Source organism: Carassius carassius, chromosome 23 (assembly GCF_963082965.1).
Source record: "Carassius carassius chromosome 23, fCarCar2.1, whole genome shotgun sequence".
NCBI classification, from domain to species: domain Eukaryota; kingdom Metazoa; phylum Chordata; class Actinopteri; order Cypriniformes; family Cyprinidae; genus Carassius; species Carassius carassius.
In genome coordinates, this window is record NC_081777.1 from 16240210 (window position 1) to 16261283 (window position 21074).

General features: G+C 38.7%; 1 protein-coding gene across 13 annotated transcripts in view; it reads right to left on the reverse strand.

Moving 5' to 3' along the window:
* The window catches only part of LOC132101371 (ryanodine receptor 1-like), a 110599-nt gene that overhangs the window by 25406 nt on the left and 64119 nt on the right, over positions 1 to 21074 (reverse strand). For 6 of the 13 annotated variants that reach the window (XM_059506280.1, XM_059506282.1, XM_059506275.1 and 3 more), the window contains 39 exons: positions 20334 to 20428; positions 20108 to 20243; positions 19837 to 20020; positions 19625 to 19736; positions 19258 to 19378; positions 18940 to 19109; positions 18627 to 18847; positions 18448 to 18538; positions 18229 to 18369; positions 17983 to 18146; positions 17099 to 17177; positions 16919 to 17008; positions 16681 to 16821; positions 16520 to 16597; positions 16349 to 16424; positions 16102 to 16225; positions 15114 to 15229; positions 14940 to 15007; positions 14676 to 14797; positions 14257 to 14306; positions 13791 to 13851; positions 13553 to 13679; positions 13356 to 13464; positions 13127 to 13208; positions 12879 to 13009; positions 12467 to 12787; positions 12137 to 12377; positions 11587 to 11674; positions 11238 to 11330; positions 10903 to 10917; positions 6606 to 6776; positions 6000 to 6059; positions 5770 to 5904; positions 5569 to 5681; positions 5393 to 5489; positions 5209 to 5315; positions 4013 to 4064; positions 3848 to 3928; positions 176 to 275 (listed from right to left, as the gene is read on the reverse strand). In XM_059506280.1, coding sequence (XP_059362263.1) covers positions 176 to 275; positions 3848 to 3928; positions 4013 to 4064; positions 5209 to 5315; positions 5393 to 5489; positions 5569 to 5681; positions 5770 to 5904; positions 6000 to 6059; positions 6606 to 6776; positions 10903 to 10917; positions 11238 to 11330; positions 11587 to 11674; positions 12137 to 12377; positions 12467 to 12787; positions 12879 to 13009; positions 13127 to 13208; positions 13356 to 13464; positions 13553 to 13679; positions 13791 to 13851; positions 14257 to 14306; positions 14676 to 14797; positions 14940 to 15007; positions 15114 to 15229; positions 16102 to 16225; positions 16349 to 16424; positions 16520 to 16597; positions 16681 to 16821; positions 16919 to 17008; positions 17099 to 17177; positions 17983 to 18146; positions 18229 to 18369; positions 18448 to 18538; positions 18627 to 18847; positions 18940 to 19109; positions 19258 to 19378; positions 19625 to 19736; positions 19837 to 20020; positions 20108 to 20243; positions 20334 to 20428 — 4563 coding nt within the window. The remainder of the gene's footprint in view (positions 1 to 175; positions 276 to 3847; positions 3929 to 4012; positions 4065 to 5208; positions 5316 to 5392; positions 5490 to 5568; positions 5682 to 5769; positions 5905 to 5999; positions 6060 to 6605; positions 6777 to 10902; positions 10918 to 11237; positions 11331 to 11586; positions 11675 to 12136; positions 12378 to 12466; positions 12788 to 12878; positions 13010 to 13126; positions 13209 to 13355; positions 13465 to 13552; positions 13680 to 13790; positions 13852 to 14256; positions 14307 to 14675; positions 14798 to 14939; positions 15008 to 15113; positions 15230 to 16101; positions 16226 to 16348; positions 16425 to 16519; positions 16598 to 16680; positions 16822 to 16918; positions 17009 to 17098; positions 17178 to 17982; positions 18147 to 18228; positions 18370 to 18447; positions 18539 to 18626; positions 18848 to 18939; positions 19110 to 19257; positions 19379 to 19624; positions 19737 to 19836; positions 20021 to 20107; positions 20244 to 20333; positions 20429 to 21074) is intronic. The other 7 variants (XM_059506283.1, XM_059506277.1, XM_059506274.1 and 4 more) reach the window with 3 other exon arrangements.

A 21074-nucleotide genomic window follows, 5' to 3' on the forward strand; every position in this document is an offset into this window, starting at 1 on the left:
TGCCACAGCTGCTGTACAACCACTGAGCAGTCGTCTCACCGACAAAAAACCTGAGTATGCGTTGCACCTGCTGCCTAGTTATATTTGCACTGCGATCAACGGTAGATGAATGCAATCATTGTATGCTATTTTGTCATAGTCCAAATACATGTGTTATAAGTGACTGTGTGTGTACCTTTGCAAGCACTGATCATCTGTAGAACCATTTCAGCTGCTCCGCGGTCATGTAGACGGGACTGCTGGTACAGAAGCCTCTGCTTTTCCATCTCCTTCTCCTATTAGATGAAAACAAACAGTCCAGTCACAATGATGCCCGGCTTTAAATACCCCTGCCCCTCGACCACCCAAGACACACACACACACACACACACACACACACACACACTAAGCATTAGACTAATTTTTTTTTTTTTTTCTACAAATAAGATGTTATATTTGACAAGAAGGATGATTAAAATTTAATCTAGTAAAGTTTTAAAAAGTGATATTTTGTAAAGTTTGAAAAAGCTATTTTGGAGATTTTATTTTTGGTTTCTCCTGAATACCTGAGAAAAAGTCTTGTATTAAAATTATTAAAGAAAATGTGGTGAACTGACTATTTGTATACCAGTTTATACTTCTTAATAAGTGCTTATGCTTGTTTTCTTCATTCATCTACATACACACAGTTTACACACTCTTTCTCATCCAAACCACAAGTGCTATTAGTCATGTGTCCGTTATTTGAGCCGTTGTGACTGGCACAAACGTTAGACTACAGCAAGCAGACCTGCTCTCCCTAAACAGTGAGGCAAAATTATATGATACTACTGGCTCTTCCCTTTGTTTTAACTACATTATTCAGCTGGATGCTGTACTTTCTTACAAACCCTCACACCACGACTGCTAGATCAGCTTATGGCAGCAAAGTATGGCATAAAAAAAGTATTTTTCAATTTATAAATAAATGTAAAGTTGTGGAGCTCAATGTTTTGTAGAAACTGTTTTTTGTTTCTTTTTTATGATGAATAGAAAGTTCAAAAGAACAGCATTTGATTTAAATACTTCACAAACCTCAACACTCTAAATGTTCAATCAATTTAACATGAATAAAATAGCTAAATAAAAGTATTATTTGTATTTATTTTTTAATTTACCAACTTCTGAATGGTAGTGTATAAAATATTTATTTTTATGTTAAAACTGCACTAGTGAAAACCAAAACTAAAAGCATTTGAGTACACTACACTATTGGCTACTTTTTAGAAGTTATTGTATCGTGAATTCTTGTATGAGACTGTTATTAATTTTCAATGTTTTAGAGACTACTTAGCATATTGCATTGTATGTAGCATATTGTTACGGCATATTCAACAATAATATATCTCACAATAAATGGAAGAAATTGTTCTCTGTTGGGTTGAACATTTATCGAAGTGACCCATTTGAAATTTGGTGGTGATGATACCCTGTTGACAAAAAGGATTATACAAGTACATACATCGCATCAAGCTGAACCCACCCCTAAAAGCACCCAAGCGTCCCAACCCCAGCATGAAGCCCCACCCACTCCCACCCCGCCCTGAGAGCCAGGCCATGTCCTACAATTTGTGTGATTTAATACTGTATTGATAATCTTTGTAATTAATTGTGTGTGTTTTTTACCTGTTGTTTAAGATGGAAATATGTCAAGTGTTTTCTTTCTCTAATGTGATGCTCCGAATGTATTTGTGTGTGTCTGTGCAGGCTTTTACTGTAGTCTTTGGTGAGTACAGAGAAAAAGATTTGTTCCAATTCAAAACAAAGACATGGGGACACACTTTTGGAGACACACAAGGTCATCACATACAGGCCTGATTTAAATCCAGAAAATTCTGTCAGCCTTCATACAAAACCTACACCACCAACACACACATATTCTATAATACTCCAATTACAATTATGCAGCATTCATGCCATGTCACAATTATCATTGTTACTAGATGACAACCCAGACATTTATTCTACTTTCTGTTACTATACTATTAAGGCCAAAATAAATCTGTGTAATTTCAGTAAACAATAGATATTATGGGCCAGATTTACTAAACAGGGCATATTAGCATTAGAGCGCAATTCCATAAATGCGCTGATTGGAGGGTATAATTCTGTGGGTGATTTACTGACAATGTGCACATCAAAAATTAGACAGATCATTTCCATACTAACCAGTGAAATCTACCAAGAGCAGCGCAAATTACCGCCTGTTTAAGACTTAAGACTTTAAGCTTTTTTGGGGCGTTAAAAAACGGTAAAGCTCAAATGTTAGTAAATAGCGTTGTGTGATTCATTTTCATTTTAATTTTGCAACTGAAAGGAAAACATCTAGAAATGCATATTCAATAAGGTCAGGCGCAAAAATAACTGGTCACAACTTTTTAGAGCTAATTCTTCACTGCGCACCTTTAGTAAATCCTGACAGTAATATTTTAATGCCAAAAGATGGTTTGCGCTGGTGCAAGCTCTTAGTAAATCTGGCCCAAATCTTATGTTTATTTTGAAATTATAATTGCATTATTTAACAATAGTCAATAATAATAATTATTAAACATACTGTAAATTTTCCAAAATCTACATTTTATGGTTCAAGCTATTTATGGTTGAGTATTTCCAACCCATTCTGAAGGATTAAAGTGTAACTATTTTTGAGGTGGCAATTTGAGATAATTTCATATGATGAGGATGGTACAAAAACCATATGATTGTTAGAAAAAAATCATGCATGTCTCATACGACAGTTACCAGAATCTAGAGATTACCGTTTATAAAGTTTTAAATATGATTATTTTTCTTACAAAAAAGAAAATTTTTTCAATTTAACTTTATTTAACCCCATGTTGAGTACTTTTTATGATGGATAGTTACACTTTATTTGACTTCTATTAGACTATTGAATATCAACACCCATTCACCCATTTTTTGGGCGAGCTATCCCTTTAAAATGCTTGCGTAGGTTATCAGCTCACAAGGTTATGGAATGGAGCAAGTGAAGCTCCCACAACCTGAATCTTTTTTGGCCAGGTGAGAAGGTGAAGATATATTTTCTGAATTTAAATCATAACAGCAAGGACAAAAAAGTCAAAAAGTCCTTAGGGTTAGTAGGTCATTAAAACTGTGAGATACAAAAGATGCAGACAGAATGGAAAACTACAGGCGACTGCCTACAAACACAGAGAAGAAAGGGTTCTGGAGAGGTGGGACTGGTAATGTATTAGAAGACCAGTTAAGGTGTTTGGTGAGTGTGTGTATGAGTGCGTACTTAAATCTCACACAAATACACACTCCAGAAATCATCAACAGCACTAATAATACACTACTATAAATAGCCTGAGAGAACAACAATGCTGTTTTGAGGGCTGAGGCAGCCTATTTTGCTAATATTTTGCATTATTGGCCTCCCAGCTGGGGAGAAAGTGATAGAAAAACTATTAGCTTCCTGTTTATTGTTGCCAGTCTACAAATGAAGCCAAATTGGTCAAAACTGTGATGTGTTTAGCATGTCTTGTTCTGTTTTTTTTTTTCATCTGTTTTGTGTGCAGGCATCTCTCTGCACTCACTCAAGTCATGCAATAAACACAAATATAAACTGTTAAAGACACAAAAGACTCATAATCCAGCAAAGGAGTGCACAGATCAGTCCACAACAGGTATAAAGAGAAAAGAGAAAGAGAGATAGAGGAGAGCTGAAAAGATGAGAGGCACAGTGAGAGGCATCGAGTGTGAGGGGTGCAGTGGTTCTGGACGTGTTCACTCAGTGCGTGGAAGGAGCTGTAGCTGTAGCTGCTAGCTCCGCTGACTCCCATGGCCCCAGCCCCAGGCCCCCCCATACCATCTCTGTCTGTCGCACCTCAAAGGATGGCTCCTCGCCCCCCTCCTCTCCCCCTTCGTCCTCCTCACCAATGTGGCAGCTCTGAACAGAGAGATACGTAAGGTTAGCTCGCCTTACATCTTTAAACAAAGACATAAAAGTCTTACAGTTAGATTTATGACTTACTTTTGCCATTATATCAGCATATGACATATATAGATGATCCACTTCAAGTTTACTGCAGTGAGGATGAAACAAATGTCAGAAATATGATCAGTTTGACTGCTGTCTGACTGTCTAGTTCTGACAATATCAGATGAGATCAAAAAAGTGAATTGAGCTGGATTATGTCAAAATGAATGAACATTGCAACATTAGCCGCTTTCACATATGCAGTGGTAAATTACCATTAAGAGATCATGTGTGAACAGGAACGAATTTACCAATTTGAAAAAAGTAACATTTACAGCAAATTACGGTTAATGTGCACGTTCGTAAGATGTCTACTCTGGGCCAATCATAACATTCTGATGCAGATGACACATTTACTCTGCGCTTTGTAGTTCGGTTTGAATTCATCCAATGCGATGTATCTGGGCCGAATGCAGCTGCATGAATGTGAACGTTTGATACAAAAATGAAAACATCAACAAAAACACTGACTGCGTATACCCTTCCATGTTTATGAACACAACACCAGGGGGCGCAGCTGTTAAGAGGTGATTTCTAATAATGATGTCACAGAATTTACCGGTATTTTGAAAGCTGATGTGTGAATGGCGCTTTACTGTTAAAATGATGGAACGTCCTTGTCTGTGTGAACAGTGCATTTTTGTATTTAATGGTAAAGTCGTTTCGGTAATTTTACGGCAATTTATTTGTATTGCAGTGTGAAAGGAGCTATTGACAGTCATTAAACTGAGATGAATCAATATTTAAATTTCTTGAGCTGAATATGAATATTATTGCCTTCTGTAGAGCTGCTTCACAGCTGAATTGTATTTAATATTTGATTATCTTAGCAACATTGACACTGTTGTTAAACTAATTTAAGCTCTTAGTTCAATACTGAAATCATTTAAAATTGAATAATGACAATGTGGAGCTGTTATTAGCTGAACTGAATTTCTTTCATAATTGACGACCATTGCAACACTGTTATAAAAACTAAACTGAATCAACTTTGAACCAATTTGAACTGGATGTTTGGTAGAGTTGCCTTACATCTGAAATTAATTTCAAAATGTATAAATTCTGAAACTGTTATTTTCCTGTTTATTTCTGTGTATTATAAAAAGCGCTATATAGATAATTCTGACTTTAATTGAGAAGAAATCCTGTCAAGAAATCTTGTTCACTAAACCAGAGCGCGATTTGCTTACGTTTTCTCTGTGAGAGCCGTGCGGCTAAAGTGAAGGATGAGCTGATGAAGGGGATCTGGTTTTGATTCGGTTTCTTCCTCTTCTTCTTCTTCCTGCTCCATTGCTTTCTGCATAAAACAACACTATGAACAAACCGCCCTCAAGAGGGTTTACTCAGGGACTGTAAATGGAAATACAGACTCACAGATAAGTCATCGATCATCTTGTCTTCAAAAGAGTAGCCCTCATTTTCAATCCAATTGCGCTTGTAACCATCAAGGAACATGTTAGATGCCCGGTGCCTGAAATAAAAGGCAAAATAAGTCTGTGCATCCCACTATACTACTGGACAGCATTAAAGTAAGGTTATATGTGTCTCACTTGGGGATGTTGTACAGCGGTGTCATTCTGAAGCAGGCCACTACTGCCCTGCGACGCTGTTTGGACAAAAGCTTGTGCCAAACCATCTTCTTGGATTTGTATGGATGCTCAGTCTGAAGGAAGACATAGAAGAAGAAAAAATGGCTTAAGATTGAGGAAAATAAGCGTGTAAATTCATGTATACGTGGAAACAGGTCTCACCAACTCAATGTGGTAGAGAACAGCCGAAACTTCCTGAACTCTCTTCACAACCTTCTCCGGGGCATCAGCGTCTTCAGCTTTACCTGAGGTCTCCTTATACAGAGCCATCTGCCAGCGCATAGATGGGTCCTCAACCTACAGACAGACACAAAGAGATGTGTACTCACTGACACTTATCCTATACTTAAGATTTGTATTTTATTTTTTCACTTGGCTGTGTCTGTACTTACCTTTCCCTGTAAATGCAGGTTATTCTGCAGAAACTCCCTCACTTCTTCGTCTGTGTCTTTCTGTAACATTCAAATCACCAAAGAGTCAGCAAAACTGATACTACTCAATGCACACGATCTTTCAAAGGTTTGGGGTAAGTAAAACATTTTTTTAAAGAAATATTTATATTTTTTTATATATATTTTTTTTTATCAAAGATGCACTAAATTGATAAAAAATGACAAAGACATTTAGAATGATACAAAAAATAATATTTCAAATAAATGCTGTACTTTTAAATCAAATGACCTTTAAAGAAATGTTTTCGACACTGATAATACATTTTTCTTGAGCACCAAATCGGCACATTAAAACGATTTCTGAAGGGTCTTGTGACACTGAAGAATGGAGCAATGGCAATTCAACTTTACGATCACAAGAATAAATTACTATTTCAGATATATTAAGATATAAAACATTTATGTTAAATTGTAATAATATTACACAATATTACAGTTTTACTGTAAAAAATGTACTGACCCCAAACATTTGAACAGTAGCATAACAGTTTTCTTGTGTTGTTTGGATCCTAATCAAACTATATGGCTAAACATGTGGCTAAATACCAGAGAGTAGCGGATCTTGGCCATGTTTATGAGCTCTTGGTCTGCAGGGGAGCACATGTTGAGGCCGATGGGGAGCAGTTTCTTCAGTGCTGCTACAATCAGCGAGGTCTGAACGGAATAACGGTCCCCGCGGCGCTTCTTCTTGGTCCGCTCAACATCTGAGCCTCCACCCTATAAAAACTCTGCAGAGTTAGACTGACACAAGGGTGCTCTTACCTAGAAAGGCAGGTTTGTGCCACAAACAGGCTGTTTTGTGGAAAGAATATGGATTTGCTTTAGGAAAGACTGATTTGATTGACAACAGTCTTTAGAGGGATGCTTTCTAAGTGAATAATGTGAATACAGAAACAATTCTCTGTAAACATCTCCCTTCTGTAAGTGTCTTGCTTTCTGAATAGTTGATGATTAGCTACAGCTTTCACATTGTTAAATAATGTTAATGGTGGCTACTTTCTAAGTTTTATAGATTAACATGGAAATGGGGAAATTGGCCAAACTAGCACTTAGGGAAAATAACACCATGCTTCAAGGACATGTTTTATCAGTTAGTCTATTAGGAAATGTTAGAGCTAAACATACAGCAGTCTTAATATTAGTGGTGTAAGGTTGCCAACGCTTGAGCACTGCACACTTAAAAACAACATTATGCTTTGGGGCCGCTCCATCCCTCACACACACTCTCTGAGTCTGTGCCTGTAAGACGTCATTAATGACTGTTGCCTTCTACAACAAGAGCTCCCTCTGGCCTTTCAGCATGAGATGAAATCCAAGACACTAGCAAAAGGAAGATGAGAAGAGACTAGACAAGACAAGACATGAGAGGAGATTAGACAAGATAGGAGGAGAAGAGGAGAAGAGAGATGAGACTAGGGCTGCACATGTAGAAAAAAGAAAAATCTAATTGTTTTTGTTTTTCGTTTTCTGATAAAAACAGGGGTATTTAATTATTTAGTTAGTAAAAACTGTGGTATTTAATTATTTTTAAAGAGCTCCAGGTTTACTGTGCCTGTTTGTAGGGCTGCAAAATAGAGTTCTGCAGCGATACTTCTAGACCTGGAAGACTAATTTGTCCCTGGTTTCCTCTGTTTTTCTATCTATTTATAATGGGGTTTTTCAATTCATGAGTGAAATAAGGTCGGTAGTAAACATAACTAGCGATAATTTGATGTTTTGATCTACAACGTGAATTACACACACCCATACTGTAAACCTGAAATTTGAAGCAGAAGAAGTAAAAATTATAATATATATATATATATATATATATATATATATATATATATATATATATATATATATATATATATAGTTCATTGGCAAAACGATGGCAAAAAGAATTCAGTTTTTAACAATTTAAAAAAAAAACATGTTTTTTTCATTGTGTATTCCAATTAATCTCAATCAAACTGCAGTTGGGTAATTTTGAAAATAATTTTGAAAATAAATTTGAAGAGTAAAAATAATACAAACAGCTAACTAACTCAAAAACCATGATAACATAAAAAATAAAAAACATGATTTTTAGAAATGAAAACTTTTTTATTTGTTTTTGCAAATTACCTCCTAATATGTTTAATAAGTAACTAAGAACATTTAAGTGCAATTTACACTGTACAACAAAATGCCAAACTACCGTCAAGTTATGTTTACCACAGACCTTATTTTACTCATGAATTAAAAAAAGCCCCATTTTAAAGAATTCATGGAACCTGCGGCAAATTAGTCTTACAGGTTTTGACATCAGAGCTGAAGCACTCCCTTTCTTAAACAAATCAGAGAATATATAACTATATAACTATAAATAATACCTACTAACATCATCTTTATAATTATTATATAACAAAATATAAAGAAGAAGTATTATTGTAATACAATTATTTCACTGTAAAGATAAAAATATAATAATTTTATTTTACATTACTGTTAAATTACAATTCTAATATTTGTGTCTTATTTTCTTCATGTTCAGATGTCAAACCACTGAGCTTTCATTTTGGAAAAACCACAGGGTTAAAGCTTCTCCTTTGCTAGAAAAAGGTTTATAAATGCCATCCATCCATCCATCCATCTTCTACCGCTTATCCGGGGCCGGGTCGCGGGGGCAGCAGTCTAAGCAGAGAACCCCAGACTTCCCTCTCCCTAGACACTTCCTCCAGCTCTTCTGGGGGGACACCGAGGCGTTCCCAGGCCAGCCGGGAGACATAGTCTCTCCAGTGTGTCCTAGGTCTTCCCCGGGGTCTCCTCCCAGTGGGATGTGCCCGGAACACCTTCCCGGGAAGGCGTCCAGGAGGCATCCGGAACAGATGCCCGAGCCACCTCAGCTGACCCCTCTCGATGTGGAGGAGCAGCGGCTCTACTCTGAGCTCCTCCCGGGTGACTGAGCTTCTCACCCTATCTCTAAGGGATCGCCCAGCCACCCTGCGGAGAAAGCACATTTCGGCCGCCTGTATCCGGGATCTTGTCCTTTCGGTCATGACCCAAAGCTCATGACCATAGGTGAGAGTAGGAACGTAGATTGACCGGTAAATCGAGAGCTTCGCCTTGCGGCTCAGCTCTTTCTTCACCACGACAGACCGGTACATCGACCGCATTACTGCAGAAGCTGCACCGATCCGTCTGTCAATCTCCCGTTCCATCCTTCCCTCACTCGTGAACAAGACCCCAAGATACTTAAACTCCTCCACTTGAGGCAGGAACTCTCCACCAACCTGAAGTGGGCAAGCCACCCTTTTCCGACTGAGGACCATGGCCTCGGATTTGGAGGTGCTGATTCTCATCCCAGCCGCTTCACACTCGGCTGCAAACCGTCCCAGTGCATGCTGAAGGTCCTGGCCTGATGAGGCCAACACGACAACATCATCCGCAAAGAGCAGGGACGAAATCGTGTTGTCACCAAACCTGACCCCCTCCGGCCCCTGGCTGCGCCTAGAAATTCTGTCCATAAAAATCATGAACAGAACCGGCGACAAAGGGCAGCCCTGCCGGAGTCCAACACGCACCGGGAACAAGTCTTGGTTTATAAATGCTTCTCATTTAAATTCTGGTGACATTTTGGTATGTGTTGCATTTTTAAATGCATGTTGTAAAAGATGCAAACTCAGCACATGCATAGATGAAGATACTAAAAACACTGGCAGGTGAGCTGCTCGCGTGTAAATGAACACAGTGCTAAGATTTACTCTGAAAAACGTAGTGCATATTGTTTATCTTAGTAAATCATAGTCATTCCGATTTAATAAACACATTTGATTACCACCATGTACAATTTTATTGTTTAGCCCTAGTTAAAAGCTGATGAGACAAGCCAAGAGAGGAAAACAAGGAAAAGAGACATAAGAAAAAAAGAGATGAGAAGAGAATAGATGAGTAGGGAGATGAGACCAAAAGAGATGAAATGAATGTATTCTGAATGTATGCGGCAGAGAGGGGCACCCATGGAGAGGAGATAACAGATGCTGCTACAGTAATGGCCGTCTCACAGTACAGAGGAGGAGGTGGTATCCTGCAAACTGAATAGTATCATTGTGCTAGCTAACACCTAACAGAGACAAACTTTTTAGGGAAGTGAGCAAGTGAGTTGGGTTTGGGTAACATGTCAATTAATAACTTGTCAACAGAATGGACACAAAAGTCACATTATTCAAATTAAAGAAGCGAAGAGTACCATTTAATTGGATACAGTGAATATAACAAAGGGAGGGAAATATTAGATGAGAGATGTAATGAGAACTGTTCCCTTTATAGGAAAAGTCATGTTCCCTCCCTACATTACCTATGTGCTCATTCATTTCCCTGAAATTGTTGAAGATTAAGTGATGGGTAATGGTTTGACAATGCATTTTTGATAATGAGTTTTTTGCTCCTAGTGAGGGAGCATCAACACCAGAGCTTGTGGGGAAAAAAATTGTAACATCAAACATTAACATCAAACTGGACAACAGCACTAAAAGAAAGAAAAGGAACCAGACAAGTCTGCAAGAACTTGTAGCAGTCAAAATCCATCAGAGGCACATCAATCAAAATCACTGTCAGGACGATGGAACTCAGATCCAGCGAGAGTTAAAGATCCAGCTGAAAAGGGGTGCCATGATCCTGAGACTAAAGTCTGTGGCTGAGGGCTTTTATCAAACAAGGTACCAAAAAACCTCTCACACACTGGCAGTGAATGACGGTATGGATTTCAGGCTGTTGTGTATATGTGTGTGTTTGCCAGTGTGTGGGAGTTTGATGAAAAGCCCTGCTTGTGCGCCATGCGATCAGCACAGCTCTTTTTTATCGTGCAGAAACACGGTCTGACCTCTCCGTCTCCGCCCTACACACCCCGAATCCACAGTGAGACAGGACACAGAGAGAGACAGCACTGTTAAAACTTAAACCCTCACAGACAGGAAAAACATCAATGATCTATAAACCCACTGTGAGAGTAGAAACAGTGTCTGTCCTGAACAGGACATGAGGTCAGCAGTCGTCTGAAGAAATGGAGTTTTAACAAATCCAACAATTTTCATTTCAAAATCAATTATTAAATAACATTTTGACATGTTGGAGAAGATACACAAATTTTACATGTAACATTTTAACTCAAATGTCAATTTTGCGCAGATGTGAGCAGCAGTAGGTGAACAAACTCACCTTGCTCATCTTGCTTTTGCTGTCGGCAGTGAGGAAAGACATGTTGTTGATCTCATTCATCACCACAAAGTTCTGCTCCTCACGTTTGAAATTCTGTAAAGAATAATAAAATAGTTATTAGAAAAGTGGAAAGAGATGGGAGGAGAGACAAGAAGAGACAAAAGGAGACAAGAGAAGTGAAAGTACAATAAACAAGAGGAGACAAAATTAAAAGAAATCAGAAGAGATGAGAAGTAACAAGATTAAGACAAGAAGTTAAAGACTTGTTGGAGGAGACAAAGAGCGAGAACAAACTAGACATGAGACAAGACAATGGGACTTTAATTATAGAAAGGGAAAACAGACTTACGTGAGATTTGGACCAGAAGATAAAGACTTCTCCAACCATCCTGAAGAGGTCCTCAGCATCAGGGTCAGGACAGGTCAACCACCTCGCCCTTAAATGACAGAACGGCAGTCTTAATGGTCATTCAAATAAAGGATGATAACTATAACAATAACCATAATGTTTTTATAATAGTCCTAATTCTTAAGAATGGGAAAAGGGACGTTCACACCACAGCTACAAAGCAACAATATTGTTTTAACAAAACTAAATTAGAAAAACAAGCCACAACACAATAAAATTAGAAAAACACAATGTAAACAAGCCGCAACACAACAAAATTAACACAACACAGCAGAAACAAGCCGCAACACAATGGATTGGACACAATTTGCAACATAACTGTAGCATGCACTTACAATAAACAAAGTTATTGTTTATTGATTTGGACGCCAATACAGTTCTTGGTGTGAAAGGCCTTTACTCTCTTTTACTTTGGCTGGTAATCTTGTAACAAAAAATAATACTTGAAATAGTACTTGGACCATGAAATCTTCCTGCGGATGAGTGATACCTGTTGTTGTCCACGTATCGGATGAGTAGCGGGTAAAGAGCATACAGATCCCTGCAGAGCACAGCAAACTCATCACGAATGGTTCCCTGCTCACTGTCCATCTCTGTCTTCCCCTCCATACGCAGCTGATCCTCCTCGGCCACAACCTTTCCACAACGTTTCTTCAGCTTCTCCATGGTGGGGATGAAGTGGGACTTGAGCATCTCAGGCTTCGCCCTGCTCACAATGGGCTGAGCAAACACTGTGGAGGAATATCAGGAAGAACTCCCTAAGTAAATTCTTGGTATTGACTGACATTTTTTAAAGACTTCATGTTTTGTTTCCACTCACCTGCCAATCTCTTCATCCAGGAAGCTTCATCAATGCCCAGATTATTGACGACAATCTTCATGATGCTACCCAGGAGCTGATTGAGCTGTTCTGAGGTGACATCCGTGCACAGATGGCCTTCCTGCTCTGGGAAGTTCTCTGGTCCTCTCTCCCACCAGCGGGGCAGATAGTTGCACAGCATGGGCAGGGTGATCTCAATCACGTGGGGCATCTCTGTGTAACGGGCCCCAGACTCTGCCAGATCCCCGATCTCTTTCATCAACACGTCCAGCTCAGGGATGTCCAGACACAGTTCCTGCACTTGACTGGGTAGACCCAGGACTAAAACATGGATGATAAGGCAGTTAAGGATGTGCTAGTTGATCATAACACCTACTGTATAGATGTAATACATTCAGAGTGAGCTACTGACTTGTTCTCTCTCGTGGGGTTTTGGTAGTGTACACCGAGTATGCATTGAACTCATTGAGTTGAGACTCCAGAAATGCAACAGGCATGGCAGCAGCCAGATGAGCCAGACATTCTCCTAGAGCTGGTCTTTGGCTGTGATATCACAACAAAAACATTCATTAACATAACACAATCTGTATATATATATATATATATATATATATATATATATATATATATATTTCACATATATGCAAAGCTGTTTCTTACTTCTCAGCATGAGGGGTCTTTACAGTGCCCAGGGAATAGATACTGCACATGATACGGTAACAGGATATCTGCAAGTCATCCACTGAGTGATAAAGGGAGAGATAAACAATAAACAATATGAGGGACAGTGATTATATAATTAAAAACAACCCTTACTATGTGTACTGCGTTAGGCTAACCGAAACTTGCTATTACACTTGCATATCATTGCTCTCTGAAAATAACTCACACATGACATCATCTCCAAACTGGTGCTGGGCGATGTGGTCGAACAGAGAGGTGAGCACTGGCAGAAGAGCAGTGGTGGTGTAGCTAATGTTCTGAGATACACCTTTCACCTGTTAGAGACAGAGAGAGGCACAATTCAACAACTCTGACAAAGAACAAAGGGACATCTCGGAGAACAGTGCTATATTTACATCTGACCTGATTTTTGGTAGACACTTTCCCCAGTTTAAGGTTCTCAACCATCTTCTCAATGTCATCGGCAGCACTCTCAAAGAAAGAGCGCAGGCCAGCCTTCACAATTTCTGGCCCAGATTTCATTACAGTTCTGGAAGAGAAAACAAAATAAAAGACACATTAAAAGAATAGTAAGCATGAAATTTGATTAAGAATGTAAACATCAGTAAAACACAGGGAATCATTTGGTCAACAAACATACCTAGCATCCAGTGAGCGGGAAAGGATATGGAGACAGTTGACCACTGCTGAGGCATCAGTGCCTGCACACATAAACATTCAGAGCATGTCACAGACCTTTTATTTTCACCCACAACATGTGGACTGAGGATACTATGCTACAATATATGACACGGATATAGCATGAAGTGGTAGAATTAAGCCAGAGCAGATATTCCTCAGAAGTACTGTACTCCTATGATGATGATTCTTACTATAGGAATACTGAGCCAACACTGCAAATGATGCACCAACGTAAGCAAAGCACAGCAAATCATTAGACAACCACCCAGAGAAAGAAAGAAAGAAAGAAAACCCAAAGAGAATTCAGAGCAAATAAGTGGAACTATTAGGAATGAATGTACTGATGATGTAAAACATTAAAGAAAAAAGGGGTGATGCAGTGAAAAAATGAAATGTGCAATCAGGTCATCATGCAGGATTCTTACCAAAGAGGGAAACCCTGTGTCTCACCAGACCGGCCAACTTACAGAAGATACTGAGATAGAAAATACATAGAAAAAGAAGAACAAAAAGAGGGATGGATGGTTGGGAGAGAGGAAATGGCATGAAAAGGAATAAAAGGGTGAGGTTAAGATTATGGAAAAGTAAGAGCAAAATAAGGTGCTCCGTAAAAGATAAATGTAAAAAAATAAAAAGGATGAGGGAACCCGTGGGAAAATACTCCGGGAAGGGGCAGAGAGAAAACCACAGTGTGAGGAGCAGAGAGGATGTGACAGGTCGCAACATCAAAACTAACATCATTTAAAAATCTTCTGTAAACATTCACGTAATCGAATGAAATCTTCTAGGTACATCAAATCTGACTTGGTTACCAAAGAAAATGTAGCTCTGCAGCATTAGTTACCTAGCAATCATCTCCTTCTCTTTGTTAGAGGCATGGCCACCACTGCCCAGGACTTTAGCAGGTGTGGACAGGAAATACAGGCAGTGATTCTTGAAGTACTGGTTTACCAGTGGAAGTAGAATCTACATGATGAGAATATAAAGAGAAAGAGCAAAGTTTGAGAGGATGTGATCCGTAGGATGGAAAGCCTGTATCTCTTCCAATTAATTCCCTCTGAACATTTTTATTTAGCATGCACTCATATTCCGGTCAAAGGTGTCTCACCTTGGCAAAGAATTTAATCTCCTGTTCGTGAGGAGATTTCTCGACTCTTCCACTGCTCACAACAGCCTCTGGAGTAACAAATACACAAGTTACAGTAAAAAAAGATAACTTTCAAACTTATATCTACAGTTCTTTGGAGCTAAGAAATGCATCTAAGGCTCTATGAATGTATACCAAGATGAGCAATAAACTCCTGGGCAATCTCCATCCACTTCAACAGCTTCTGCAGGAACCCATAAGCGAACCGCTTCTCAATGGAGGAAATCTCCTGTTCCATGTCCTTCAAACCTCTGGACAAGAAAAACAGTTTATTATTTATTTTATTTTGACGTAAATGTATTTTGAAATCTATGTAAATCCCTGGTATGTACAGTACCTTTACTCAATAAGCTATTTCTTCCATTGTGAAAATTTGTGTTTAGACCAGTTTGTACTGGAAATTATGAAGGTAGGAGAAGGAAAAGCAGTTTTTCTGATTATTTGTGTTTTATGTGATTTCAAAACATGCAAGAACCTAAAACAGGGGTCTGCCATGCATGGCACCTGAGCAAACATTGGCATGGAGAGGGATAATCACTCACACGTGAGCAATAGCAAAAGAGGTGTGTTTGTGTGTGTGTGTGTGTGTGTGTTATAGTTAAATATAGTCCCTCAAACATGAAAATAGGTGTATATTTTGCTGTAATCCTTCTTTATACTCACACGGCCTGGTTTAAGTTAGGAGCTATAAAAGCTATAAATGTTTATTAAAGTGTTTGTAATTTTACATTTTATTATGTATTTGTTGCTCTTATCTTTCAGCATTTTCAAGTCAGTATTCAGAGTTCTTTATATGACGGTGATGTGCGAACTACAACATTTACACACACATACAGTACCATAAACATTTAAAAATGGTTATGTATTAGATGCAAAATTCCTATTTTTATACAATCATGGCACAAAATGTTGCTGACCTCTAACCTAAGAAAAAGAACTGGAGCTATGTTGGGAAGTACAGTCTACAAAATTTGTGTGTAAAATAAGTCTTTGTTCACAGGCTCTCATCATTCTTAATAAAACCTAAGAAACTTCAACTACTGCCAAAATAACAGCAACAAGAAATGGTTATTTTAGACTCTAGTCACTATAACATTCTTGTTGTACGGCATCAGCTGTTTACCTGGTGACAGCGTATCCATTAAGCTGAAGGAATTTGAGCAGGTCTTGGGCTTTCTCTCTGTCTCTTGTCTTCTCTTTGGCCGTCAATGTGTCATATGGTACCAACAAAGGATGGGTGCCACCACCTATTAACACAAATAACACAAAAAACTAGGAGATTGCCCATGGGTTAAATTCATGATCAATACATCTGAACATTATTTTGTGCAGTCAACATGATATGCTGAATAAAAAAAAAACAATTATACCCTTGGATTGCAGCTCCATCTTTTTCTTGCGGCCCCAAGTGTTATGGTAATTCTCAGCAAGCTGCTCTGCCATGGACTGAACGGAGTGAAACATGACAAGTGAATCAATCACAAGGGTTTCTACATATACCAGTGTTATAGTCTTATACTGAATTACTATAAATACCATACCTGTAGCTCTCTGGACAAGGCCATGCCTGTCAGTTCCACCGGCTGGGGAGAGTATCCCTGGCTGGGATCATAGGTGGCCTGCAGGAGATGAATATATTTGTATGGATAATTGGTTCATAAAACATGCAATTTTCATCTTCTTTGTTTCATCTCTCTGTTACCTGAGCAGTCTGGGAGATCTTCCTGCTGGCCTTCACTTCAGTTTTCTCAATTTCTCCATCTCTGGCTTTCTCCAGAGTCCATTCCCATGCCAGCATGGCCTTGATGGACTCTTTAATGGGCCAGCGATAGATCTCTTTATCCTAGAGAGAGAATTCAAAAGAGAAGTTGACCTTGTTTCTGGAAAACCAACTGTAACGGCCAACTGACAAGGAAGATTCAAAGAACATCCATTCAGACCTTCTCTGAGAAAGTCTTGTACGGCCGCAGCATGGGGTGAGTTTTGCTGTTCTCATCTAGAACCTCTCCATATGTCCAGTTGTTTTGGATCTGGAAGATGGAAGCAAAAGGTTGCAAAGCCTATTCCCAGTCCCACAATGCTTTTGGCTTTCACAAATGAGCATGAATGCTCATACTAACCTTCTCAAAGGCCCATTTATCATGCGTGTGCTCGGCATATTTGTTAATGAAGGCATCAAGTCTCTCAGGAATGATGGTGCTGCAAAAAGGAAACATAATTGTTTGGCTGCTGTTGCTGTTGACTCCCTCAAAACAATCCTTTCTGTTAATGTCAATGAGTTTAAATGTGATCAGCTAAGGACTGATTTTTTTTTTTTTACCCCTATTCAATGTGACTATACAACTATATAACATAAACCCCTTGTTTCACAGACAAGGCTTAAGCCTACTTCCAGACTAAAATGCAAGTCTGAGCGGTTTCAACTGAAAGAAACGTGCACTGATTGATCTTAAAACATATCAGTACCTTTGCTTTTGTGTACATCAGTAAAGGCCCATTTATAAAAAATTACTTAAATGTCCTAAGTTAACTAGTATGGCCTAATTCTGGCTTAGAATATGCCCTGTCTGTGAAACCAGGCCATAAACATTTTAATATTATAATACACAAATGATATTTTTAAAAGTACTTAATAATAATTACTGTTGTTGGTTACCAGTTTCCATTGTTAACAATTTAACTATAACTGCTGCCTCAAACTCCTATTTTGCAGCTCATTAATAGTTAGTTAGGTAGTTGATAAGTTTAAGTATGGGGTAGGTTTATTAAAATTGTTATGCAGAATAAGGCTTATATGTGCTTCATGAGTACTAATAAACAGCCAATATGCTAGTGATATGCATGAGAAACTAGTTAATAGCTAGAATTGGTCCCTAAACTAAAATGTTACCATAAATCTGTATACATATATTAAATCAGACACCTGAAATGTGCTCAATGCTCATATATAAATGCAAAGATGCTAAATGAATACTGTAATTGAACTAGCTGATCATTTTCTCACTTTGTTGTCTCCACTGGTTTGGGGTCAAAGTTTCCCTCAGCGTCGACTGATGCTTTCTTCTCAGTCACAGATGAATAGCTAGCATCCACATAGTCTGGAGGGATGGCACCCGCAATGGCACAGATGCAGAGCATGGCGATCTTAAACAGCTCTGCATCGAATTTCTACACAGATGAGATGGCATGTAAGTGTGCACAGGCATTTCAGTTCGAACTTGTCTGTTGAGACTATCCATGTCTGTCAAACCTTGTGTGCGAGGGACTCAAAGATGCCCCAGAAGAGTTTGCGAGAGAGATGCAGCTCTTCCTCTGATGTGACTCCAAAGTTCGCCCATCCATTTGGAAGGCAATAATACTTCCAGCAGCGCTCATAGTGATTGGTCAACAACTAAATGAAATTAAAGCACAAAATATGAGCACAAGAAACAAATCAATGCAACTAATTAAACCAACTATACTTGAATACCTTGAGGGGCATCTTGGCATACTCGTTTAAGATTGGCACATCAAACACCAGCCTTCTCAACAGATGCTGCAACATAGATGGCCGCAAATACCTAAAACACACAAACATTACTTTATTAGCTATAACATTTTATGTTACCATTTCTACATTTGAGCGCGGACGTTGCAGATTGGACTAACTTGACAAGAGACATAAGGCAGTCCTCGATGACGTCCCTCTGGGCCTTGGTAAGGGCACGGCCACGGGACAGTCTGTAGATGGTGTGCAGCATTGAGTCGATCATGATGGCACGATGGTCTGTTCCAGCGAACAGTGGGGCACACTTTGTGAGCAGAGGAAGCACAGCTGAGCACAGGTAACGGTTTAGAGCCAGAGCCATCTCTGTGGTGCTGAATGCCGCCTGGAAGATCACAATTAAGATCAGTGATCGCTGTATCGTATTGGATTGTATTGTATTGTATTGTTTTGTTTTATATTATATATATAGCTCACCGTATCTAGAGAGGCTGAGGCTCTCATATCGGGCAAGAAGCCCACCTCTAGCACATGCAACAGGAAGTCCTGGTTATCAATGCCATACACTCTGTCCAAGAAAAGCACCATGGAGGCTTTGTGGTCTGGCACGAAACTCGCTGACATTTTTGGCTCAACAATCTGGTCATCTATGAAAAGTAGCACAGGAAAAAATAAGAAGAGTTGAGTATACAGAAGTTGTATGGAAGCCTGTTTATATCTCAAAGTAAAAAGTAAAACAGACAGACAAATAAAGATTAAAATAAGAAATGGTCACATGGTGACCATTCTGTGTACCTTTGCCAAAGGTGGGGATCTGAACAGGAAGGCTGATGACTCCCACCAGGTCTTCAATGGGTACGAGAGACCTCAAGATAGCTCTGATTCTCAAAGCTTCACCTTTACCTGCTTGGATCAACTGTGGGTAAAGAACAGGATTAAAACTGAAGTCCATATGAAATATGACCTTCATCTTACACACTACCATTCATAGAAATAAACTTATTTCACAATATTACTCTTTTACTATATTTCCATAAAATAAATGCAGCCTTGGGGAGTACAGTATAAGAGGCTTCTTTCAAAAAAAAAAAAAAAAAAAAAATCAAAAACATTACATTTGTCATAGACTCCACAGATAAATCTTTCAAGTTGTTTTACTTACATGCATCTCTGGAGCACAGCGACCCAGCAAGTCAATAAGAGCAGAGTAAAATGACATGATAGCATTTCCAAGATGTACTCTGTTCTCTTCATGTTGCTCCTCCCCTCCAAACCTGTGAACCAATCACAAGGGACAAAAATGCAGCGTATATAGATAAAATTATATTAATAATAAATAGTTTAAATGAAAAGGAAAATTCAAGCATTCTTTACATAAAACGTCTGTCCTTTTTAGGAGTTGGCCCATCTCTGGCAGGGTCCTCAGAGATCTTAATGGCCTCTTCGATGGCAGCTAACAGACCTGCGCCACCCTCTCCTCTCAGAGCGGGGCCGAAGCACTCAGGCCGACGAATCAACAGACGAACAACCACATTGGCGTTCTCCTCTACGCTCTCACCTGTATTGGAGGACACAAACACAAAGTTTAATAATGAATGCCTTCAAACAGAGGAGTTAGAAATAGAATTCGATTTAATATGCTCACCATTTACAAACACAGCAAAACGTAGGAAGTCCAGATATCTCTCTCCTCCACCTGGATTCCATCCGATGTCAGGGTAGCCTTTAGACAGAAGCATGGGGCACATTCGAAGGCCGCATCCAGCCAGATATGTCACCACCTGAGTAACACAGTAAACATGCGATTTTTTTTAAATCGCACTTTACCATAGAATCACAAGCTACAAAATACAGTTTGTTCAGAGCATTACCATCTCAAGGTCTTGCTCTTGAAGAGCCAGTGCAAGCTCATTGTTGTCAATGCAAGATGCAGCAGCAACATCCAAAGGAGTAGATCCACGCATTCCTAAATAGCAACACATAAAAAAAGATTGCATAATTCTTTTATATTATTTACATTTTTTTAAGGACCTAGATGCATTAAGTAATTATTAACAACACTCTGTAACACTTTACAGTAAGGTCTCATTTGTAAAACATTAGCTAACATAAACTAACAATGAGCAATGTATTTTACAACATTTATTAATTTTTGTAAATGTCAGTCAATCAAAATGCATTTGTTCATCGTTTACTCATGTTAATTGAATCATGTCAACAGATACTTTGGTTTCTTCTACAACATTAACCTTATTTAACGTTAATAAATGGATTCTTATTGTAAAGTGTTACCAAGAACGATAACTACAATGATGACCATGTCAGCATCAACATTGACACACAATAAAGTTCTATTTATTATAAGTGCACACTGCAGTTATGTCATCTACTGATTTAAATATGCAAGCTTTTTAAACTGTATTTGATTTCAATTCGCTGTCAATGATTTTATCATTCATTAGCTGGAGAAATCATTCTGAAATTGATTTCAATGATATCTTTCCTCAGTGTTTTTATATTGTTATAGCTGTGCTTTGGACTTCTATAACAATTAGAATTATTGTTATAGTTATCATTGGTGTGAACAGACCTAACAATAATACCAATATGCT